The following is a 19,893-nucleotide window of genomic DNA, read 5'->3' on the forward strand; positions in this document are numbered from 1 at the left end:
TGAGTGCTAAACGGGAATATGGAAAAATAGCTTCAGCAACACTTGCGCATCTGACAGCTGTTTAGTCTTTATTCACGTGTAAAATTAACAGGTACAAAATTAACGTAGTTATTTCACAGTTTCTTGCCAATTAAATTGATTATCTTTAGTGTTTGAAAAATTAATTTGCATTTCTACCCGAGTTATGCAATTTGTTTTTGTCTTTCCAATTATTGCTTTGGATATTGGTACAATATAGTCAAAAACAATAGGACAAATAATTAAAATGGTATTGAATTCTTCGATATGAGCTAGAGTGAGATAGTACAATTGGATAGCAGTACGAAGTCAAAGAAATAATAAATAAAAAACAAATACACGAAGAAAGATAGATCGAAGACAAGAATAAATTTGAGTTTCAAAAGAAAATATAAATTTGTAGTGTGATTACATGAAAGTGAGTGAAGAAATCAGCAACAAACTTATCGTGAAAGTACGCAATACATTTAAAATATTCATATGCAAATAAATCCCAACTATAATAAGTAAATTTATGCAAGCTATACAATAATAAATGCAAAGCTGATAACTTATTTTGTAATACGTGCAGAAATACATAAAAATAAGAATATCATGCTAAGGAAAAATATCTTTGCATGCAAAAATATTTTACGTCAGTTTAAGAAGGAGCAGTGAACAGCTATTAAATATATGTATATGCATACATAAAGTGTTTATTTTAGCTGAAAACCAGATACAATGTATTTTATTTACGCAAAACTCGAAATTTTTTTGCATGAATGGTGCACAAATGACGTGGACGCAAATTGCACGCTGAAGTTTTGAGTAGTATTAAAAGTTGATGTTTTTTAACAATGGAGTTGTAGCAGGGGGCTATAAATATTGAGTGGGAGCATGAAAATAACGTCATTTTTACAGCCGAAGTATACATGCATATCCTTAAAATATGTTTTCTCTTGTTAGTATTGTTTGCTTCCGCGTCTCAGGAAAAAAAGTATACTTATACTACATATATATAATATTAGCAAGATGTTTAAAAAGTTGATTATTTCGTATATATCTGATAACTAGTTTTCCAACTAAATCACATTAGTTGTTTTTAATATCTAACAAACATATACCTACTTTGCAGTATTCACATATGAAACGACCTTCATTTGCTGGTGCTGCACACTAAATAAGTATGTTATGTGCAATGTTTATTTCTTGTTTTTTGGCTTGTGGAACTTTGCCATAGTCGTACAAATGTACTCATATATAGGCATCACAGCTTACATTAATACTATACATGAATATAAAACAATATATGTTTTATATTGTATAACAATAAAGGCTGTGTCTCCCTGAGCTGCGCACTTACATCTACAACCGCTTTGTTTTTGCATAGAGCTAAGTTATTTTTAAGAAAGAAATCCAGATTTTAAAATTATAAGGATGGTGAAGTGTAATTATTTTTTTTGACGAAAACATAACACTCGATTAGATGAAGGATTTCTTTTTATAACCGCACCCACAATGACGTTTCTTCGCTACCATCTTCTTTAGCTTTACAATGCATCATAATCAAAAATTAATTGATTGCGGAAGTCACCAGCTGTGATTTACAAAATAATGAAAATATTTTAAGATAAAGAGTTTTTAAGTATAGATGGTAGATGTGGTGCATTAACCTTCATTGAAAAGTGTTTAATATTCGAATAAGTATACATTAACATAAAGCGTCCACTATTGTAGAATTAATATAATAAAGTTAAAATACCAATTCGGAGATAGCCAAAATATCATCTCTGATTTGCTAAGTTATGTAAAATTTTGCTCTTTACCTTTTTAAATGTATGTATAATATAAAGATTTATGTATATACATACATATATACTAACTTGTGCAAAATGTTCGAACTTTAATTAATTGTTAATTTTTTGTTTTGCAGATACCAATAATCAAAATATACAACTAACAACGTAAGATAAATAAACGGGAATAGATGCAAATAAGTACACACATATAGTATATGCAAGAATCTCACAAACGAAACAAAGGAGGTGCATCTATATTCTTCGATACTCTTGAGACCAGTGACGTTTTATTGTTTCCTGTTTAATAATTAATTCTTCTAGACCCAAAATAACCATATGCTTTAATACATAAACACCTACAATATAATAATATTATTAAAGGAAAAAAACAAAGAAGTAAAAACAATACATACATATACAAAGATCCGAGCAAAGCATAATAATTTGTGCGAAATAAAATATTCAGAGGAAAGAGACAAATTCAACACAGCAAATCTCTGTCATCGTGTGGCTAGTGAAACTACAGCAGTAGATGCGTGTGTCATAATATGCAAAATAAAGTTTTCTATATCAAAAACAAAAGCAAAACATAATACAAGTAAGGAATAACAACGAAAACAAAACACTATAAACACAAAAGTCACAGAATTAAACAGAAGTGTATATTAAAGACAAGTGACATTGTCGACGTAGGTGGAGTAGTATTGCAACGTTAGCGTCTCTATGGATCGTTTCGATTTGGAGGATGTGGTTGCACCGCCAACACACACTGCCGATGCGCCACTCAAAGATTGGCGTCTCAAGTATCAAGCTGGTACAATAAAAAATAGTGATTTTACGGAGTTTTTTCAAAAACAATCAAGGAAATATTTTCATTTCCGATATGAAAGAGAGCAAGGTGAGTAAATGCTTTACTGTTATTCTCATTAAGCAATGCTTAGCCATTCATATTAGTTACTATTATAAGCAGACCACACAGTAGGTGACTGAAAGTAAAAAATTGTCATTTGTCTGCCCTTTGACAATGGCGGTAGCGACGACGGTTGTGGTTGTTTTAGTGCTTTGGTAACATTGACCATGGCAACATGATCTGATAACACTCGTGTGCAATTTACCTGATTATTTACATACACATGTTAAAATTGTAATACTATTCTAGTTATGTGGATACATATGTCAGTTTTCATAACTACAGAGGTTTTTGAGGTTTTATACTCTAGCTCCACACGTCGCTTACGGGTGTTATACTTTAATTAACGTTTGCTTGTAAAAGTATTGTTGAATCTAATTATACTCTTATTTACATGTACTTCATTTTCAATAAAATATATTTGTTTTTAGAAGAAAAAAATACTATATAAAGCAAATCATTGTTATATACAGTACAAAAAGCATAAACCCTAAAATCTATATATATATTATATTCGATGTTTTTTTTTAGATTTTTCAGGTTTTGGTTCTTATTGTGGCGCGACGTATACATTGAGATAATTTAAAAAATATTTATAATACATACATGCATACATATGTATGTATATGTACATATTTGCCTGATATGGTTGGAGTATAAAATTCCGTTACGCTTATAAGTTATGCTTCCTTACTAGTTTACCTTGTTTCATGTAAAATTTTGTTGTTAATAGTCTCTTGTTCATATTAGTACAATAAAAGTTGAAAAATATCTGGATGTGGTATTGAGGCCTAATTATATCATATTATATAATGAGCATTCCTATACTGTTTCTTTTCTAAATAGTGAGCGCTCAATTCCTCATTATTATATTTGTCAATTTGATTAGTTTTAGTATTTTCGTTTTATTAAATGCAGTGCGTATTCAATCAAATCAATAATTGTAATTATATATTTAGACAATTTATCGTGGAATTAATATGAATCTCGTTAATGTATTTATGCGAGTTGAACAAATTGTCAATAGGTGATTGACTGCCGTGCGAAATTTCTCAGTAATACACCATTCAATCGTGAGAACATAGCTGTAGTGCACGAAACTGTAGAGCAAGTCTAATTAAAATTAACATTTTTTAATTGAATGGAACTGCTTTTTATATTTGTTGTTTCTTTACCGTTATAAAAATTATATGGTTGGCTTAGATTAAGTTTAACATAAATGTATTAATACACATGACTTCAAATGAAGTTTGTAAAACCCAGAAGGAAACGTCGAAGACTTTAAAAAATATATGTATGTCCGCCTGTTTATCTGTATATACTCTAACTAGTACCTCAGTGTTGGCGATATCGTTTTGAAATTTTTCATATGTCCTTTTCTCGCCAAGAAGCTGCTCATTTGTCGGAACCACCGATATCGGACCACTAAGCACGAAATTAAGCATGGATTATTCTCCAAAAGAATAATATAATATCCGAAGAAATTGTTTAGGTCGGAGCCCTCTAGCATATAGCTGCCATCAAAACTGACCGATCAAAATCAATTTCATGTAAGGAAACTTGAACCTGTGAAGGGTATTTCCCAAAGCATTGCAGCTGAAGTAAACAATTTTTCTTGTTTAGAATAACATTGGTATTTTAATATAACACAGATATGTAAAATTAAGTGATTAAAGATTATTTTCATTAATTATTGAAAACATTTGATTATTTAATAATGTTCATAAGTAACATTCAATTTAGTTTTGAATTTTATTTCCAATTATATTTCCTTTTTATATATGAATGGGTTTTAACTACATAGTATATGCAGGCACGAGTAGATTCGCGACGAAAGTGCTTTGTGATGAATCGTCAAAAATGAAAATAAAAATAGAATAATAACAAAAAAGTGCTACGTAGCGCTTTGTTTTCCATATAAGATATTCTAGAGTTCAGAGGCATGACAAAAAACGTACAAGGCATTGATATTTATATTTATCAACTAGATGTAATATTAAAGCGATCTTAGTTGTAAAATTGTATTAGTCTCTATACTTTTAACCGTATAAATATTACAACTTCCTAATCATTTAGCACATTATAGCACTGTGGATCGCATGATATTTGAAATATTCGGTTATTATTTTTGTGATAAAAACAATTAAAATTTTATTACACCAATATGAGTTTATGTTTTCTGAATGGGCATTTCAATTTAAAGTGACATATTATCTCAAAAATACATAGCAAACGTATGTATGTACTATATCCATAAGTTACTTATATTAAAATCAAAAGTGCATAAGCTTACAAGAAAAAGACAATGCTACCAACTATATAGATAATTTATACGCGTAACTGTTGTTTATAATCACGTCATCAGCATTTTCTGTAATTATTCACTTTTAGTCACTATACATAGTGCTGAAGCGATTTATCACCATAAAGTATAGGTTATGTGTTTATGTATATATATATGCATGAAACATAACTTGTTCGATTTTTTTTCTGTTAAATCCACAAATATATATTTAATTTATCGTCATAACCACTGTATTAAAACGAATAAAACTAAAATTAATTGTTTCCCTTTCTTTCAGATGCTACCAGACCCAGCTGTAAGTAAAATAGCATTGCGAAATTCATTTCGCTGATTATCGTGAAATGTCCATTGAACATTTAAATGTATTTCATACATCATTCATAGTACTTTATGTAGTTGTAAGTTCTGTCTTCCGTAAAAAAGTACCGATACATTCTATAGGGTAAGAAATCTGTTGTTCCGATTCATGAGAATTAAGGTTAATATTTTTTTAATCCTGGAGAATATTTCTACGCCACCTTTTGTGCCAATTGGAGGTAGCATTAAACCCTTAATAGAGGATGAAACCCCTTAAAGCAAGTGAATATATATTTACGAATTATTTAGGAAATTCTATTCCATTCCACATTATGTGGCAACAATATACTCAACGGGGATAAGTTTGATATGATTTAAAATCAAAACCATCTCACTTTATTGGAGATTACTTTCTCATAAGAGCATTATTCTAAAATCTATCAATAGTGTTGATTTCTGACTGACACTATTCAACATTTTTTATAAATAAATGAAGCTCTTATTCTTTGTTTTTTTTTAAATATTGTTTTCAATAGAGTTGAAGTCTTTTTAGTATTTGTAAATTGAGTCGCGTATGTATTTATTTTTAAAACAATAGTTGTGGTCTCTTTCAAACTTTATTGTGCATACTGAAAATTTTAAAAAATTTTCAAATCATTATTTCAAATATTTTCTGAGTAACAGCTTTCCAAAGTGTAGGTGTTCAGTTCAATCAGTTTATTTTTATAAGCATTTTTCTCAAAACTACATTTTTCATACATTGACTGCAGTTGCTAAATTGTAAAACATTTCATGCAGTAATTTTCTTTAAAAGAAATATGCAAAAATCACCTTTTTAGGCGATCCCACTAGATGTGTCCCTTAAAGTTAATGGAGTTTGGTTTGAATTTCAATTTTAGCTATTTTAAACAAAGACAGAACTTATAGGCGACTAAGTACTATGTGCTATTGGTTTTAGGTTAGGTACTCTTAATATATTCTGTGTATAATATCATTTACTTTTTGTTGTATGTACTTTTTTTTGTTGTAGTTCTACATTAAACACTCATTAAGTCTTAGCGGTTAAATTTTCTGCAGTTTTTGCCTTATTGCATGCACATCTACTCATAAGAAAGCTTTAATAATAAACTAATATATGATTTGCTTTTGCGGGTTCATATTAAATACTCGCACTCAACATAAAAATCATTTCACCTAAATCCGTAACATTTGCTTGATGCGCTAATTTTATTATTTTAATATCGTTTATTTATTTATTTTTTATTTTACGTTAATTATTATGTGTTTTTGGTTCCCCAAGGGGCAGATGTACTTTCTGCATTTAGAAACTATCAAACTAGGCTTGATGGCTCGCGGCCTCGTGGCGCCTGTAAGTTTTTTTTGCCAACACTTTTCCCAAAACTTAAATTCACTCATCTGAACAAATACAATAATTCAAATATAATCATCAAAAACATAAATCAGTAATTCAAAATTATTTTTCCGTTTTCATTAAAAGGAAGAGAATATTCAGTTTAATACGCATACATCCATTGTGTTTAGAATTTACTGGCCACGCTACTAATTTTCACTGCCTGGCTATTATATAAAGGTGGTTATGCACTTGCTATGCAAAAACCAGCAATAATCAATAACCATTTTCATTACTCACTAACACACGCAACTATATTTCTACTAAATCTATTTTTCATTACTCTTTTTTTATTCGACTGTGCTCTTCTGTATGTTCATTGCTTTGGAAAAAAATACATATATTTAGTAAAAATCAACTTCAACGAGGCTGGCGCCAAGGAGCACATCATAAATGTTCTGATGGAGTTCGTGTTGGGTGATAATCCCACAATAGTGCTCGATAAACTGCAACAGGAGGGCAATACCGCCACGGTGTGTGGCAAAGTATTCAAGAATGGCGAACCCACATATAGTTGCCGCGAGTGTGGCATGGATCCCACTTGCGTGTTGTGTGTGAATTGTTTTAAACAATCGGCGCATCGTTATCACAAATATAAAATGTCAACTTCAGGCGGCGGTGGCTGTTGTGATTGTGGCGATGAGGAAGCATGGAAAAAGGATCATTATTGTGAAGAGCATTTGGTGAGTACCTTTCATTTAAATTCATTTTGTGTCATTCGTTCATACTTAATCGATAACTTCCGAAGTACAACTACGCCTTTTGTTGTTGTATATGCAAAAAAAAAACATTCACCAAATAATTTTGGTAGAGGCGGCCGAGTTAACAGTTCTTAGCAGTATAGATGTATATCCGAGTAAACTCGACTGTTGATTGCTACTTACCGATTTAAACAGATTTAGATCGCTAAAATTATGGCCCTTGGCCACCCAAAATCCAAATTCCAGTACCGCATTTTTGGGTGTTGTGGGAATTGTAGACCTGACTGTCGCGGAAACGGACACCTTTTCTTTTGTAATTTTGTACAATTAATGAATTCAAAAATGTATTTTCGTATTCGAAATGTATTTGATTTCAGCTGTCTGACTATAAATCCATTCATTCCAAAATTGAGTTGTATTTTTTAAGCATTAAATTAAGCGAAAACTTGAAAAAGCATGACTGTGTTCGTAAATAATTGTAAATTGCCTAAAGCATATAAGTCTTGTTCAATATTTCATATTCATGCAATAAACAGTATCGTGCAAAACCTCGACCTCCTCCAAAATCACGTTCGTAACATCGTTGCGAAGATTTATAATAGTTAAATAAAACAGTTAATCAATGTTTTATACCTTGAACATATACTTATTTACCCTTAATACCAATATTTATAATACCATATATATTTATTAGGTTTATTATTATATTCCGGATATTATCATAATTTTAATATCTCTTTACTAATTTTAACTTTATTGTATATATATTTGTCGTATTGTTGATATTATATATCCAAAGCCTAGCTATTGTAAAATGCTGCTATTCACTTTCTGATCTCCAAATTTTCATATGATCAAATTTGACCCAGATTGTTAAAAAAAAAAACTACATTTTCACGTATTTTCATACAAATCTTTATTATCGCTTTTAAAATATAGTCCTTAGCGAATACATTCATGCTTAATCACTTCTCACTTCATGCTTAATTCACTTCTTAAAAGCCTCGGCTGAGCTGGCCTTCAGTGCCCTCAGCAAAATTGAATTTTCTCGGTTCCGGCTCATTTTTGGAACGCCATCCGCTAGATTTTTGGACAGTTTTGACATTATATTTGTAAACCCACGTCTGCGTTTAATGAATATGGGGTCCTCAGCTACGTTTTGAAGCATATTTTTTTTTGTTTTCCTCGACGTCGTTTTTGTAAAACATTTCGGTCTTTTGGTACGAGTCTAGACACGCTTCATACCCAGAACATTAACCAAAATGGTTGAATCGATATATAAAACATGCTGAGATCCTCTATTATCTCTCTGATGCCAACACGGCGACTTTCAAACACTGTTTAACTTATTCGATGTTATCGTCCTTACCAGAGTTGGCATGAGGCAAGTTTTCGATGCCTGCATGACCTTCACTAAATGCTAAATGCCAAACACACTTTAATTAACACATGGTGGAGATCAAACTTTACGAACATAAAAAAGTTTTTTTTTTAACGATTCGGTTTGCGCGCGCAGCTTAAATGGACCAGTCCGGGTCCTATTTGATCAGATGGTATGTGTATGTGCTTATGTATGTATGTACGTATGTATTTGAAATCAACTTGAAACGAATTTAAAACTACGAAAATTTGCCAGACCCTAAACTGTTATTTTTAATCGTTTCAATTTTTTTTGCAATAATTTTTCTTCGGCTTACATAGTAAATTTCCATAAATAATGCACATTTCGAATATGAACCGATTTTTGGTTGTAACTCTACTCTGGCGTCGCCTAGCGAGGCAATATTTTTGGCAAATGGCTGTCTTATCCTTGCCAACACATTTTTCGATTATAAGTAAAATCGAATTAATTCTGGAATTTTTCAAAATCGGCACAGTAGTTTTGAAAATTGTTTTCAAACAGTATGTGTAGCAGAATTCGCAGAGTACAAAAAATTCTTTATTCCTGTAAAATAACGGTTATCTGTTAATGAGAGATACTGAAAGTGAAAAATTTAAGTCGTTTTACAAATATTTTTGTAAAAAGTTCAATAAAAAACAACGGAATTTTTTCAACTACTGTTACTTGCTTTTCGCGTACTTTAACGTTACTTCATATTATATTTTATAATTTGAGTGGAATCCAAATTTATAAATTACATATGTGAAATTTATGTACTATGCTGCTACTGATTTAATGTGAATAAACAATATTTTTCAAAAAAGAAATAAACATCTTCTATTTATGGTTTTTATATCCTTCGTTGCACATGCTAGCAAACAATCGTATAGAATAACCACAAATCAGTTCGGTGAAAAATCCGTGGAAGAACAACCATTGAATTCACTAAACGTGATGCCACAACCACTAGAAAATCTTAAAGGCAAACCGTGCTGCATATCGGCCAGTGAAATATTTTTTCATCATAGCTGAAATGCAATGAAAATCAGAAATATCGAAATATTTTTTCTGCTTAACCCTTGTGTGGGACTTCTAATATAAAATTTTACGTCTTGTTCATTTTTCATTTTCTATATTCATTAAACGCATCAAAATCACCACGAGCTCTGATCTTTCACCAACCCATACAAAATAAGTCACAAGCATATTTTGAAATGTATACATTACACTTTCAGCGCGGCAAGGAGAATCCCATCAGTAGTACCATCATCACGGACGCCATACAGGAACGTTGTGAGCTGGCCTTCAATGCGATTCTTACATTTTGCGTGAATTTCCTAGAAATCGAACCGAACGCAAGTCTCGAATGCTTGGACGGCGACTCAGACGATGGACAAGAGGAGTGCTTTTGCACCGTACTCTACAATGACGAGTCGCACACATTCGATCAGGTCATACAGACATTGACGAAAATTGCCAAATGTCGCCAGAAGGACGCTATGGAAATTGTGGCGAGCATTGATCGTGAAGGTCGCGCGGTTGTCAAGTGTGATAGCTTTAGTGAGTGTCAGCAACTGCAAGAGGCCATCGAAAAACAAGCAGTCACCGCAGTACCAGCTATACCCCATTCACGCGCTAATCAATCGCTACGCGTTTCTGTGCTAAATATACGAGCTGTGGCTTGCCAACAATTCGCACTACAATTGCTCACATGGTTTCAGGAGTTTCTCATTAAACACAGCATTTTCCGTAAGATATTCGCACGTCTAATAATGGATCGTAAGTCACCCTATTGCATACGACACATACTCGAATATGATGTGAAGTTGTGGAAGACAGCACGTGCCTGTTGGCATCGCCTGCTTATATCCGGCCTACTGATGGAGTATGACAACAAAATGGCACTAGCGCAAGAATTCTCCAAACATTATGCTTCGATTGTGCAGGATTTCATACGTGACGATCACGAGCACTCATGCTCAATCGTTTCGCTGAGTGTACAGTTATTTACGGTGCCGAGCATAGCGCATTATCTAATGGCTAATGAGGGTATTTTTCACAAATTGCTACACACATTCTATCATGCATCGATAGAGACTTTCATCAAGAATAAAACCTTACAATTCTCAAAGAACATCAATGCGCCGTTTAAACGCGCTGCTTACATTCTATACGATTTGCGCTATATACTCAGCTTTAAGCCAGATGTGTGGACGGATGCATTGCGTGAGGGATTTCTGGAAGGTTGCAAAGCGTTGCTGAAGCTGTTGAACGTGATGCAGGGTATGGAGTCGACGACACGTCAAACTGGCCAGCACATGGACTACGAACCCGAATGGGAATGCGCTTTCAATTTGCATATTAAATTAGCCACCGCTATAACTTTAGTATTAGAATGGTGTGCTACTGATTTGGCTGTACTGACTAAACTTTATCAAATGGTAATGCGTTATCTCGTTACAAATACTTTTATTGTGGATACCACAATTAAGAGAGAAGAGCGTCATGTTGCCGGCCATGTAGCCGAATGTATAATCTACGATGTGGCTTCACGACCCGTTTCCATACATTTACCATTGTCCCGCTTCTTTGCTGGCATATATTTGCACTTGGGCTCATTCGGTTTGACCTTTGATAATGCCGTTGCTGGCAACAAACGCACGCCCGAGGAGATTATGGAGCCAATATTATGCACACAAACGATGATTGCTCAGGTAAGTTTTTGCAAAGAGTGTTGCTAGTGCTAAAAGTGTTAATTATTCAAAAAATAAACTAATATAGGTGCATGCTGCCATGTGGCGTCGTAATGGCTACTCGCTGCTCCATCAGCTGTACTTCTATCGTATTGTACGCTGTCGCACCGAAATGTTGGATCGTGACATTATCGGCTTACAGATTGGTGCCGCTTTAATCGAAAGCAACCAATATCTGATACATATATTAAATAAATTCAATTTAATCAAATGGATACAACCGGATTATGAAAAGAATTCAACTGCACAAGCGGTGGATGATGACTTTCTCTTACCGATGATTGAAGAATTTTTAGAATTACTCATCGTAATCATTGGCGAACGTTATGTGCCCGGTATATCGAATGTGGCAGAAGAAGATCGCACCAAAAAGGAAATAATACAATTGCTTTGTATTCGACCATATTCACACTCCGAGTTGAATCGCGCTCTGCCCGATGCGCTCAATGAAACAGCCGTGGAAGATGTTATCGATACTGTGGCAGTTTTCAAAAAACCACAGAAGTCAGACGCTAGAGGCGTTTACCAGCTCAAAGAAGATTTGTATGATAATTATAATATGTATTTCTATCATTACACCAAGGAAGAAAAGTCCAAATCGGAGGAGACACAACGTCTGCGTCGTAAGAATAAAAACGAACTCGTTTGTTGCCCACCCCCCAAGCTGCCCAAGTTGACCGATGGATTTGTGTAAGTTGGTACGATACGCGATACGTTTAGAAAATACTTATGTATGTATATATTCTGACAGCTCTATTGCTAATCTGTTACAATGTGACGTTATGATGACGATATTAACAACTGTGTTAGATCGTGCAATCGATCTAACCTCAAATAGTTTTGCGGAAAATCATTTACAGGAGGTAAGTTAATCTACTAAAATATATGCTTTTGCTTAATAATGACTACACTTCACACAACTATTGTTTACAGGTACTTTTTCTAATCGGTTATGGTTTGCAAGAGGAACAATCGGGCTATTATCCATTTCTTTCATTCTACGAGCAGTCACAAAAATATAATATGCTAAATAAATTAGAAGAACTGTCGCGTAGTTCTCGGGTAAGTACTGTTGCTACTATATGCACTTGAAATATTTTTCCCGAATACTGTGATATACGTTGTCTGCTTTTAGGTTGAGGCTCATCGCGATTTCATACTCTGGACAATACAGAAATTCAAAGAGCTGCAGGCCAAAGGCAAAGCTAACGAAGCAGATGACCTCAGTACAATGTTGGCAGAAGGTGGTGAAGCAGTCGAAATATCACGACCACTCACCGCTGCTGAAAAGGAGAAGCAAGAGAAGGAGGAACGTGCACGTCTGGCTGCCGAACGTCGCGCTAAAATAATGGCACAAATGCAAAATGCCCAAAATAATTTCATGAAATCGAATGCAGAAATGTTTGCCAGCGCTAATGTACAAGCGACCGGTAGTCGTGATACAACAACAGCAATGGAATGGCAAGAAGATGTTTCGAATATGGACGAAGAAGGTGCTGTAGCATACAATTCACAGGCTTGCTTGGGCGTGGAGCGACGCTTGCAGCAGCCAGAAGAGCAGAGTTTCAAATGTATACTCTGTTTTGAGGACTGCACCGTAAGTAAGGACGGACCGACACTCGTATATTCGGCTTTCGTACAGAAATCGAAAGTATTGCCACCCGATGCAAAAAATGCATGCTCAGTACACACAAGCAGCTGTGGTCATGTGATGCACATTAACTGTTGGCAAGAATACTATACTAACGAAGAGACAAAAGAACAACGAAGGCCACATCGCAATCGTCAACCGTTTCCACAAGCATCACAAAACACTGAATTTCAGTGTCCATATTGTCGTTGCCTAAGTAACTCAGTGTTGCCACTGAGTGCACCGCTATCCAAGTACTCAATGCCATTGGTTATTCATAAAGGCGAGGATTTATTCCCCATCGATATGTGGATTGAGGTTATGAAAACATTAGGTGATGAATTGATTTTACCCCCAATTGAGGGCAATTTCGATCGTGTTTTACCACCGACAGACACAATATTGTCGCGCGCTAATTTGTACGCCAATATCGCACAGTTCGAGCGTATCGCACAACCCATTGATAAGTTAGAACTACCGGCTAGCTGGATAACTTTTGCCCAACGCTATATCAAATCGATTCGGCAACATGCGCCAACTGATTTTGACGAGTCTGAGAAGGATGGCTTCTTGTGGCTGATACATACTTGTATCTATACAGTGCGGGCGCTGGAAGTTCACCATCGTGCGGTGGCTAAACCGTTTAAGAGTGAAATGTCCATACGACAAAAGAGTTGCATTAGTGGGTTGGTGCGTGCGTCATGCTTATATGGCACGAACTTGACACACACCGATGTAACAAATCTGAAACCCGCTGTGGCCGAGTTATTGGACACAGTTTTCAAGCAAAAGGGCAGCTGTGTTTTGGAATGGCGACCTTTCAGCATGATGGTGCAAATGATATGCATGGTGCCGAATATACTTTTCTCCTCTTCGCGTAAGTATTTATTTTTGTGATTTGAATTTGTCGTAAAACTTGTTTTCTACCATATTTATTACTACAGACAAATCTGTTGTGGTCAATGGCAGCATGCTGGACTTCTATGCAGTGCAGTTATTCTTTCTCGCTAATATGGTGAAGGCAATTGTGCTCTTCCAACCACCAGACATGGATGTCGACGAAGACTACGACCAGGAAATAAAACAGTTACCACAAAAAATACGCGACAACATAGCAGAATTTTATCGTAAATATAATTTTGTTGCTCGCCAACAAGCGCACGCATATATGCAACAACAAACACAGGCTCAGTCACAATCACAAGCGCCAGCAAAATCCGAAGAGGCATTATTACAGGAAACACAGTCAACAGAAATCAATCCCGATATCGAAGTATCGATGCATGAATATAATGCTGATAATGAATTTAAGGTAGCGTGCGATTTGGGCACTATCGCCGCACTGTATGCTCACATCAAACAGCAAATGAGTGAATATTTACGTTGTTGTTGTTTGTTCTTTCACTTTGTCACCGAAGTGGAATTTCCCGATGAATTTCTTACCGAATATAGTGACACATATGAAAATATGTGTAAATATTTAGGCTTGGAAACCGGACTGGCGGCATATTTCGACAGTGCCGGCTGCTATGCATCCATATTAGAGATATTTGCCACCCATCCCGATTTGGTGTACTGTGACGTGACAACATTGAAGAAACGCTGCGGCCGTAATTTCGATTTAGTGCCCTGCACTCAACCTGTGCCAAGATTAGTAGATCTACCCGAAGATTTTAGCGATCTTATAAACAGTGTTTCGGACTTCATTTGTCCGAATAATAAGCGTGAAGAGATGAAAACCCCAACGATGTGCTTGATATGCGGCAAAATAATATGTGCACAATCATTCTGCTGTCAACCGGAGTTGGAAGGTCGAAATGTGGGCGCTTGCACTTATCATGCCAATTCTTGCGCTGCAGAAATTTGCGTTTTTCTACGCATACGCGATTGTCAAATTGTGTATTTGGGTCGTAATAAGGGTTGCTTTGTGTATCCACCATATCTGGATCAATATGGCGAGACTGATCAGGGCTTAAGACGTGGCAATCCGTTGCGCTTATGTCCGTTGCGCTATAGCAAAATACAACTAAATTGGCTGAGTCACACACTGCATGAGGAAATCGCCCGACTCAATGATAATACGTCCGTTGTGGCAACACAGTGGCATCACATGTAGTCTTTTTGGTCGCGGCCAACACAAAAGTTGTACCAGATATGATGCGCTGGACACTGAAGCGCAACCGGAACGGCGTGAGCAAGTTGGCGACTTATTACATATGTGATTTATGTGTGTGCGCGCTAAAGCAATCAACCTTATCGGGAATATTTTAGCGTGACTTCTTTTGTCTAGTACTAATTTAGAAATAGAGGGAAGAAAACATTGAAATTTCATTCCCGCTACGGTTGTATAGGTTTGCCTTTTTCATTTTGTAAAGAAATATTTTTTTATTTAATTTAATTTATTATAAACTAATTATAATAAATGCAGCTGAGAGCTGAAGTGTCTGTTAGCCAAAAATATAAAAATACCCCGTGGGGCAGTTTAGTTGGTAGTGAATAAGATAAAATCGCAACGCTTTTCAAGATACACACAACGTATACATAAATACATAACATAACATACATACATATATTCTATAAACATTAACTGTGACTGTTTAACGCATCTACAGAAAAAAAAAAACAAAAAATTAAGAAGTTTGGTATAAACGAACAACTTGAATAGGCAAAATAAAAACCTAACTGCACACAGTACTTTTCTGGCACTCGTTAGAACTTTCGCTCTATATGCAATACTACTATTTACAAAAACAAAAAATGTTATTAATTATAATTTAACTATAACGACAAACAATTGAAGAAACGAAAAATTTAAATAAATCAAAAAACAAAGCAAAATCAATTGTTTACATGATTTGGACGTGCAGTGAGGAGTGGGAGGAATGTACAATTTTTTTTTTTTCTGAATTATAATTTTTACTAACATATTCAATTTGCGTTGATTTACGCAGCCAGCCATACTACTATCGAGTCTTATCTGTTTACCCCGATGATTTTTAAATCTACTCGTAAACAACCAATAAAAATAAAATTTTATTTTCGACGGTGAGCTTAAGTGTAGTTCACACAATTTTTCATTTGTACCATGAAAATAAAATATTTTTTAAATATTTTGGAATTAAAATTCAGTTTTAAGAAGCCAAGATCATCATACGATCGACAGTAAAACTCTAATTTAAAATTGGATGCTCAAAAAATATTTGGAAATTATTTGCAAATATCCATTTCCTCTTTTATATTCTTTGGCGAATTATAAACGAAATTTTCGTTTTATTCTGAAATTTGAGGCTCCCTGTGTGGTGTTCTACTGTGGAACCCGATTAGTTATTTTGTGATGCATTTGTTGTGTGTACGGCTAATTTTGAAACAGTTACTTTTGAATATTTGTCCACTAGCAATAACCACTGCCACTTCAGTAGAAACACGATTTTCGAAGTTTTTCTCCGTGATATATACCGTTGCTCTACTCTAGTTTACAATTTTTAAAATTAAACCATATGATTTTTTTCTTTTCTATATTTTATCATCAAATTTCTTATGCCAACTGATATTGCTATTCACAGAGCCATTGTAACTAAAGAGTAAACTCGAAAAAAGCATAGAAAAAAACTACCATTAACAAACCATTGGGCTAAAACTAAGACTGATAGAGATAATATTGCGACACAACTTTTACAATAAATGTGCTATTTTCGTTCATGACATCATGAACTTATGTATTTTCTCATTCTCATCAAAACACCCGTCCCGATAGGCAAAAAAACTGGGACTCTTCAATTTTCACAACCTTCTCTTGAGGCGAATTTTTCAACAGCAAAATCATTCGCCGTAAACAAGACTGGGTAGTAATCACTTGGTGCCAGGTCCAGACTATAAGGTGCTGCATAAAAAGCGTCCGGAGCTTCCGGCGAGTATTGATGTGTGATTCACTTCCTGTCTTGGCCGATTGTTTCCTTCAGGCGTTGTAATTGTAGGAGCTTCGTCCATGTCCGTTTTCGCTTGACGTTATCGTAAGTGATCGACTTTTCATCATCAATTATCATCGGCTTCACAAAGAAACGAGTTTGTTGCGATTCAGCAGATATTCGATTTCGGTTCGCCTTAACTCTCATGGTACTCATACATTAAGCTTCTTTTTTATTCATCTTTATTTAAAATAGGGTTTATATACAATATTTAGCTCCTGGATCGAAGTCGACGATTTCCATTATTTTTGCAATATTTTCGGTGTCTCTTTGACATCAAAATTACCGAAACGAAATCGACAAAATCTAAATTGTGCATGATTGGCTGTTACAATATTAATACCATAAACACTACTCACATTTTCAGTCATTTGGCATAGGTTTTCGTCTTTATCGAAGAAAAACTGTAAAATATGGCGTATTCACTCTTTGCTGGTGTCCATCTCCGACGTATGGTCAAACAATATTGAGTCAAGCAATCACAAAACTGTTAGAAAAAGGGCTCGTTTTTTAGTACGAAACCTTATCTTTCTAATGCCATATAGCGTAACAAGATCGCATTTATACGATGTGTGATACGGATTACTAAAGCTATCTATTGCAAACAAATGGATTTATTTTTACTAGATCTGGAATTGTTTTCTCTTTACCCTATATCCCTCGTTTCTCCTGTCATCCAAAGCTGTAGAAACAAATCTTGTTTTGGACCTAAATGATTTCAAAGACAACACTTTCAAGATCCCTATTGTATGGGTATTTTAAAAATTGGTCAGTTAAAGATTAGTCATTCCGAATATTGGTTAATGAAATCTGTCCTCGAGGTCTTTCAAAATGTTTGAAAAGGTTTCTAGCTTTCCGAGTATTATTCTAGAAGATATTTAGGTTCTTATATTTTATTATATTTTAACTAGGGGAAAATATCCAACTTTTTCGTTTACTGAACAGTAAAGTTTGTCTATGAGATTTTGTTCTGGGGCAGACTTGTATGTTCCGTAATATCTTATATATAATATATAGTTTTTTACAATTTGACTTTTATGCTATGGATCTGAGTTGATACGATCTCGAATCACTAGAGCATAAAGCTTCCTTACGAACAGAATAAAAGCTCTATTTTTTCTTATAAAGTAATCTTAATTCGATTTGAAGGTTATTTATAAGAAAGAACATGCCTATAAAGAAAGAGCAAAGCATTTTCCGTTAGATGCACATGAACAATTGGTCGCTTAAGTTTTCAGAGTTATAAGAAATATAGTAGTTATAAGAAATGCAACTGTGAAGGATATTATAGCTTCGGAGCAGCCGTAATTAAATTTCTTTTTGTCATTCGTAGTATAATGGTTTGACCAACTTCCTGATGTGGTCAGTAAAAACAATTTCACCTATCCTAATGTAAAAACTATCAGAATATCCATTAATAACCTTTACTTTCGCAAAAGACAACCATACTGAGTTTTGCGTGAGAATACTAGTAGAGAGAAATCGATAAATTATTTTTGGATTTTTGGATTTTTAATTTTTTATTATTTATTTTCAATTGCTTTATTTTATTTTCCTTACTTAATGCATATTTCTCATTATACTTTTATCGTTTTACACATTAGCTTATACATATTTACTATAAGTCCTGCGCTGATAAATCATCATTACATTTTAAATGCTGGTTTTCGTTGCTTAAAAATATTTATTAGCCAATGATTTAAAGATAAATAAGAAGTACTTCCGACTAGATGCTGTTGAGGGATATTTACAATGAAACGCAATGAACTTAGTCTAATGTTTTTTGTTTTTTGTTAATTTATGTTTTAAAATATTTTTAAGTGGTAATATAAAATTTTTGGGCAAAATTTTATGAAAAATATAAATCATAAGTTTTCTTTGAAAACTAGTTTATTTTGTATAAAAAAAGAAACGATAACCTTATAATTATTATACTGTAAATAGGTATTTGATTAAAAGTTATTACAATATTTCATATTGTATAGCTCAGCTAAGTTTAAAGTCCGAAGTACAGTTTAAATACGCATCAGTTGCAGATTTTTTAAAATCTGTTCGATGGAAAAATATTGCATTTAAAAGGCCACAGTTCAATAAAAGTTAAGAAAGGGTTAACAAGCAGGCAAAAAGGCGTGTGTGGGTATGTGTATAGATTTCTCAGCAATAATCTACCTTTCGTGCAAATGAACGGTTATGAAAAGCGTTTAATAAAGAGTTTGTAAAGTATTAAATTGGAAATTTTAAAAACATGCTGGCAGTCCACGTTATGCTTTTTGGTGTTTGGCCCATTGGGGTTAACTCCCTCATCTAGTAAATTTATTTATTGCTATTATATTGTCTGCTTATTTCAATTTTGCTGCAAATGTGTCGATCTATTTGATTTCTCTCTCCATAAAGCTAATTGTTAGCCGTTCTGTAAGAGCGCCATATTGAAAAAAACTTGTAGAACTGGCAACTCGACTTAAATATGTAGCACAGCTGCGTTAGTTGCTGACGACGGTTTGGCACTAGCCTCCGTGGCAGAGTTGCTTGTAGTAGCTACAGTGTTCACAGTCTGTTGCGCTTGCGGCTCCTTGCACTGCTCCATATTGACAATGACACAATCGTAGGGTGGTGGCGGAATTTCATGCTTCACCACAGTATCATAACTGGGCGGCAAGCTGTCCATGATGCGCAATATATCATTTTGTGTGTTGATCTGTTGGCAGTGGAGAGAGGAAGAGATAGAAAGAGAGTAAAAATTATTT

General features: G+C 34.3%; 2 protein-coding genes across 6 annotated transcripts in view; one reads left to right on the forward strand and one right to left on the reverse strand.

Annotated features, from left to right (window-relative positions):
• The first annotated feature begins 6 nt into the window (after window positions 1-6).
• On the forward strand, window positions 7-16,022 carry Ubr1 (Ubr1 ubiquitin ligase). Of its 4 annotated transcripts, none has more exons than XM_070110222.1 (11): window positions 7-91; window positions 1,931-2,694; window positions 5,289-5,306; window positions 6,609-6,677; window positions 7,068-7,402; window positions 10,037-11,515; window positions 11,583-12,244; window positions 12,306-12,417; window positions 12,488-12,616; window positions 12,690-14,061; window positions 14,129-16,022. In XM_070110222.1, exons 2-11 carry the CDS (start codon window positions 2,520-2,522, stop codon window positions 15,298-15,300), a joined length of 5,523 nt encoding a protein of 1,840 aa, XP_069966323.1. In that variant the 5' UTR covers window positions 7-91; window positions 1,931-2,519; the 3' UTR covers window positions 15,301-16,022. The 4 variants fall into 4 exon arrangements, with proteins under 4 accessions (XP_069966323.1, XP_069966322.1, XP_069966324.1 ...); XM_070110221.1 differs by lacking the exon at window positions 7-91 and adding an exon at window positions 148-472; XM_070110223.1 differs by lacking the exon at window positions 7-91 and adding an exon at window positions 148-436.
• Window positions 16,023-18,651: 2,629 nt separating this feature from the next.
• Window positions 18,652-19,893, reverse strand: part of LOC106619181 (uncharacterized) — a 42,139-nt gene continuing 40,897 nt past the window's right edge. For both annotated transcript variants that reach the window (XM_014237181.3, XM_014237180.3), the window contains exon 3: window positions 18,652-19,844. In XM_014237181.3, the coding sequence (XP_014092656.1) occupies window positions 19,608-19,844 (237 nt within the window). In that variant the 3' untranslated portion in view covers window positions 18,652-19,607. The remainder of the gene's footprint in view (window positions 19,845-19,893) is intronic.

The sequence above is a fragment of the Bactrocera oleae genome, chromosome 5 (genome assembly GCF_042242935.1).
Source record: "Bactrocera oleae isolate idBacOlea1 chromosome 5, idBacOlea1, whole genome shotgun sequence".
NCBI classification, from domain to species: domain Eukaryota; kingdom Metazoa; phylum Arthropoda; class Insecta; order Diptera; family Tephritidae; genus Bactrocera; species Bactrocera oleae.

Bases quoted from the DNA above. Each gene is read 5' to 3' on its own strand.
- Ubr1 (XM_070110222.1), top strand. From the start codon at position 2,520: ATGGATCGTTTCGATTTGGAGGATGTGGTTGCACCGCCAACACACACT. The intron at 12,617-12,689 runs GTAAGTACTGTT...GTCTGCTTTTAG, and splicing joins AACTGTCGCGTAGTTCTCGG to GTTGAGGCTCATCGCGATTT. The intron at 14,062-14,128 runs GTAAGTATTTAT...TTATTACTACAG, and splicing joins TATACTTTTCTCCTCTTCGC to ACAAATCTGTTGTGGTCAAT.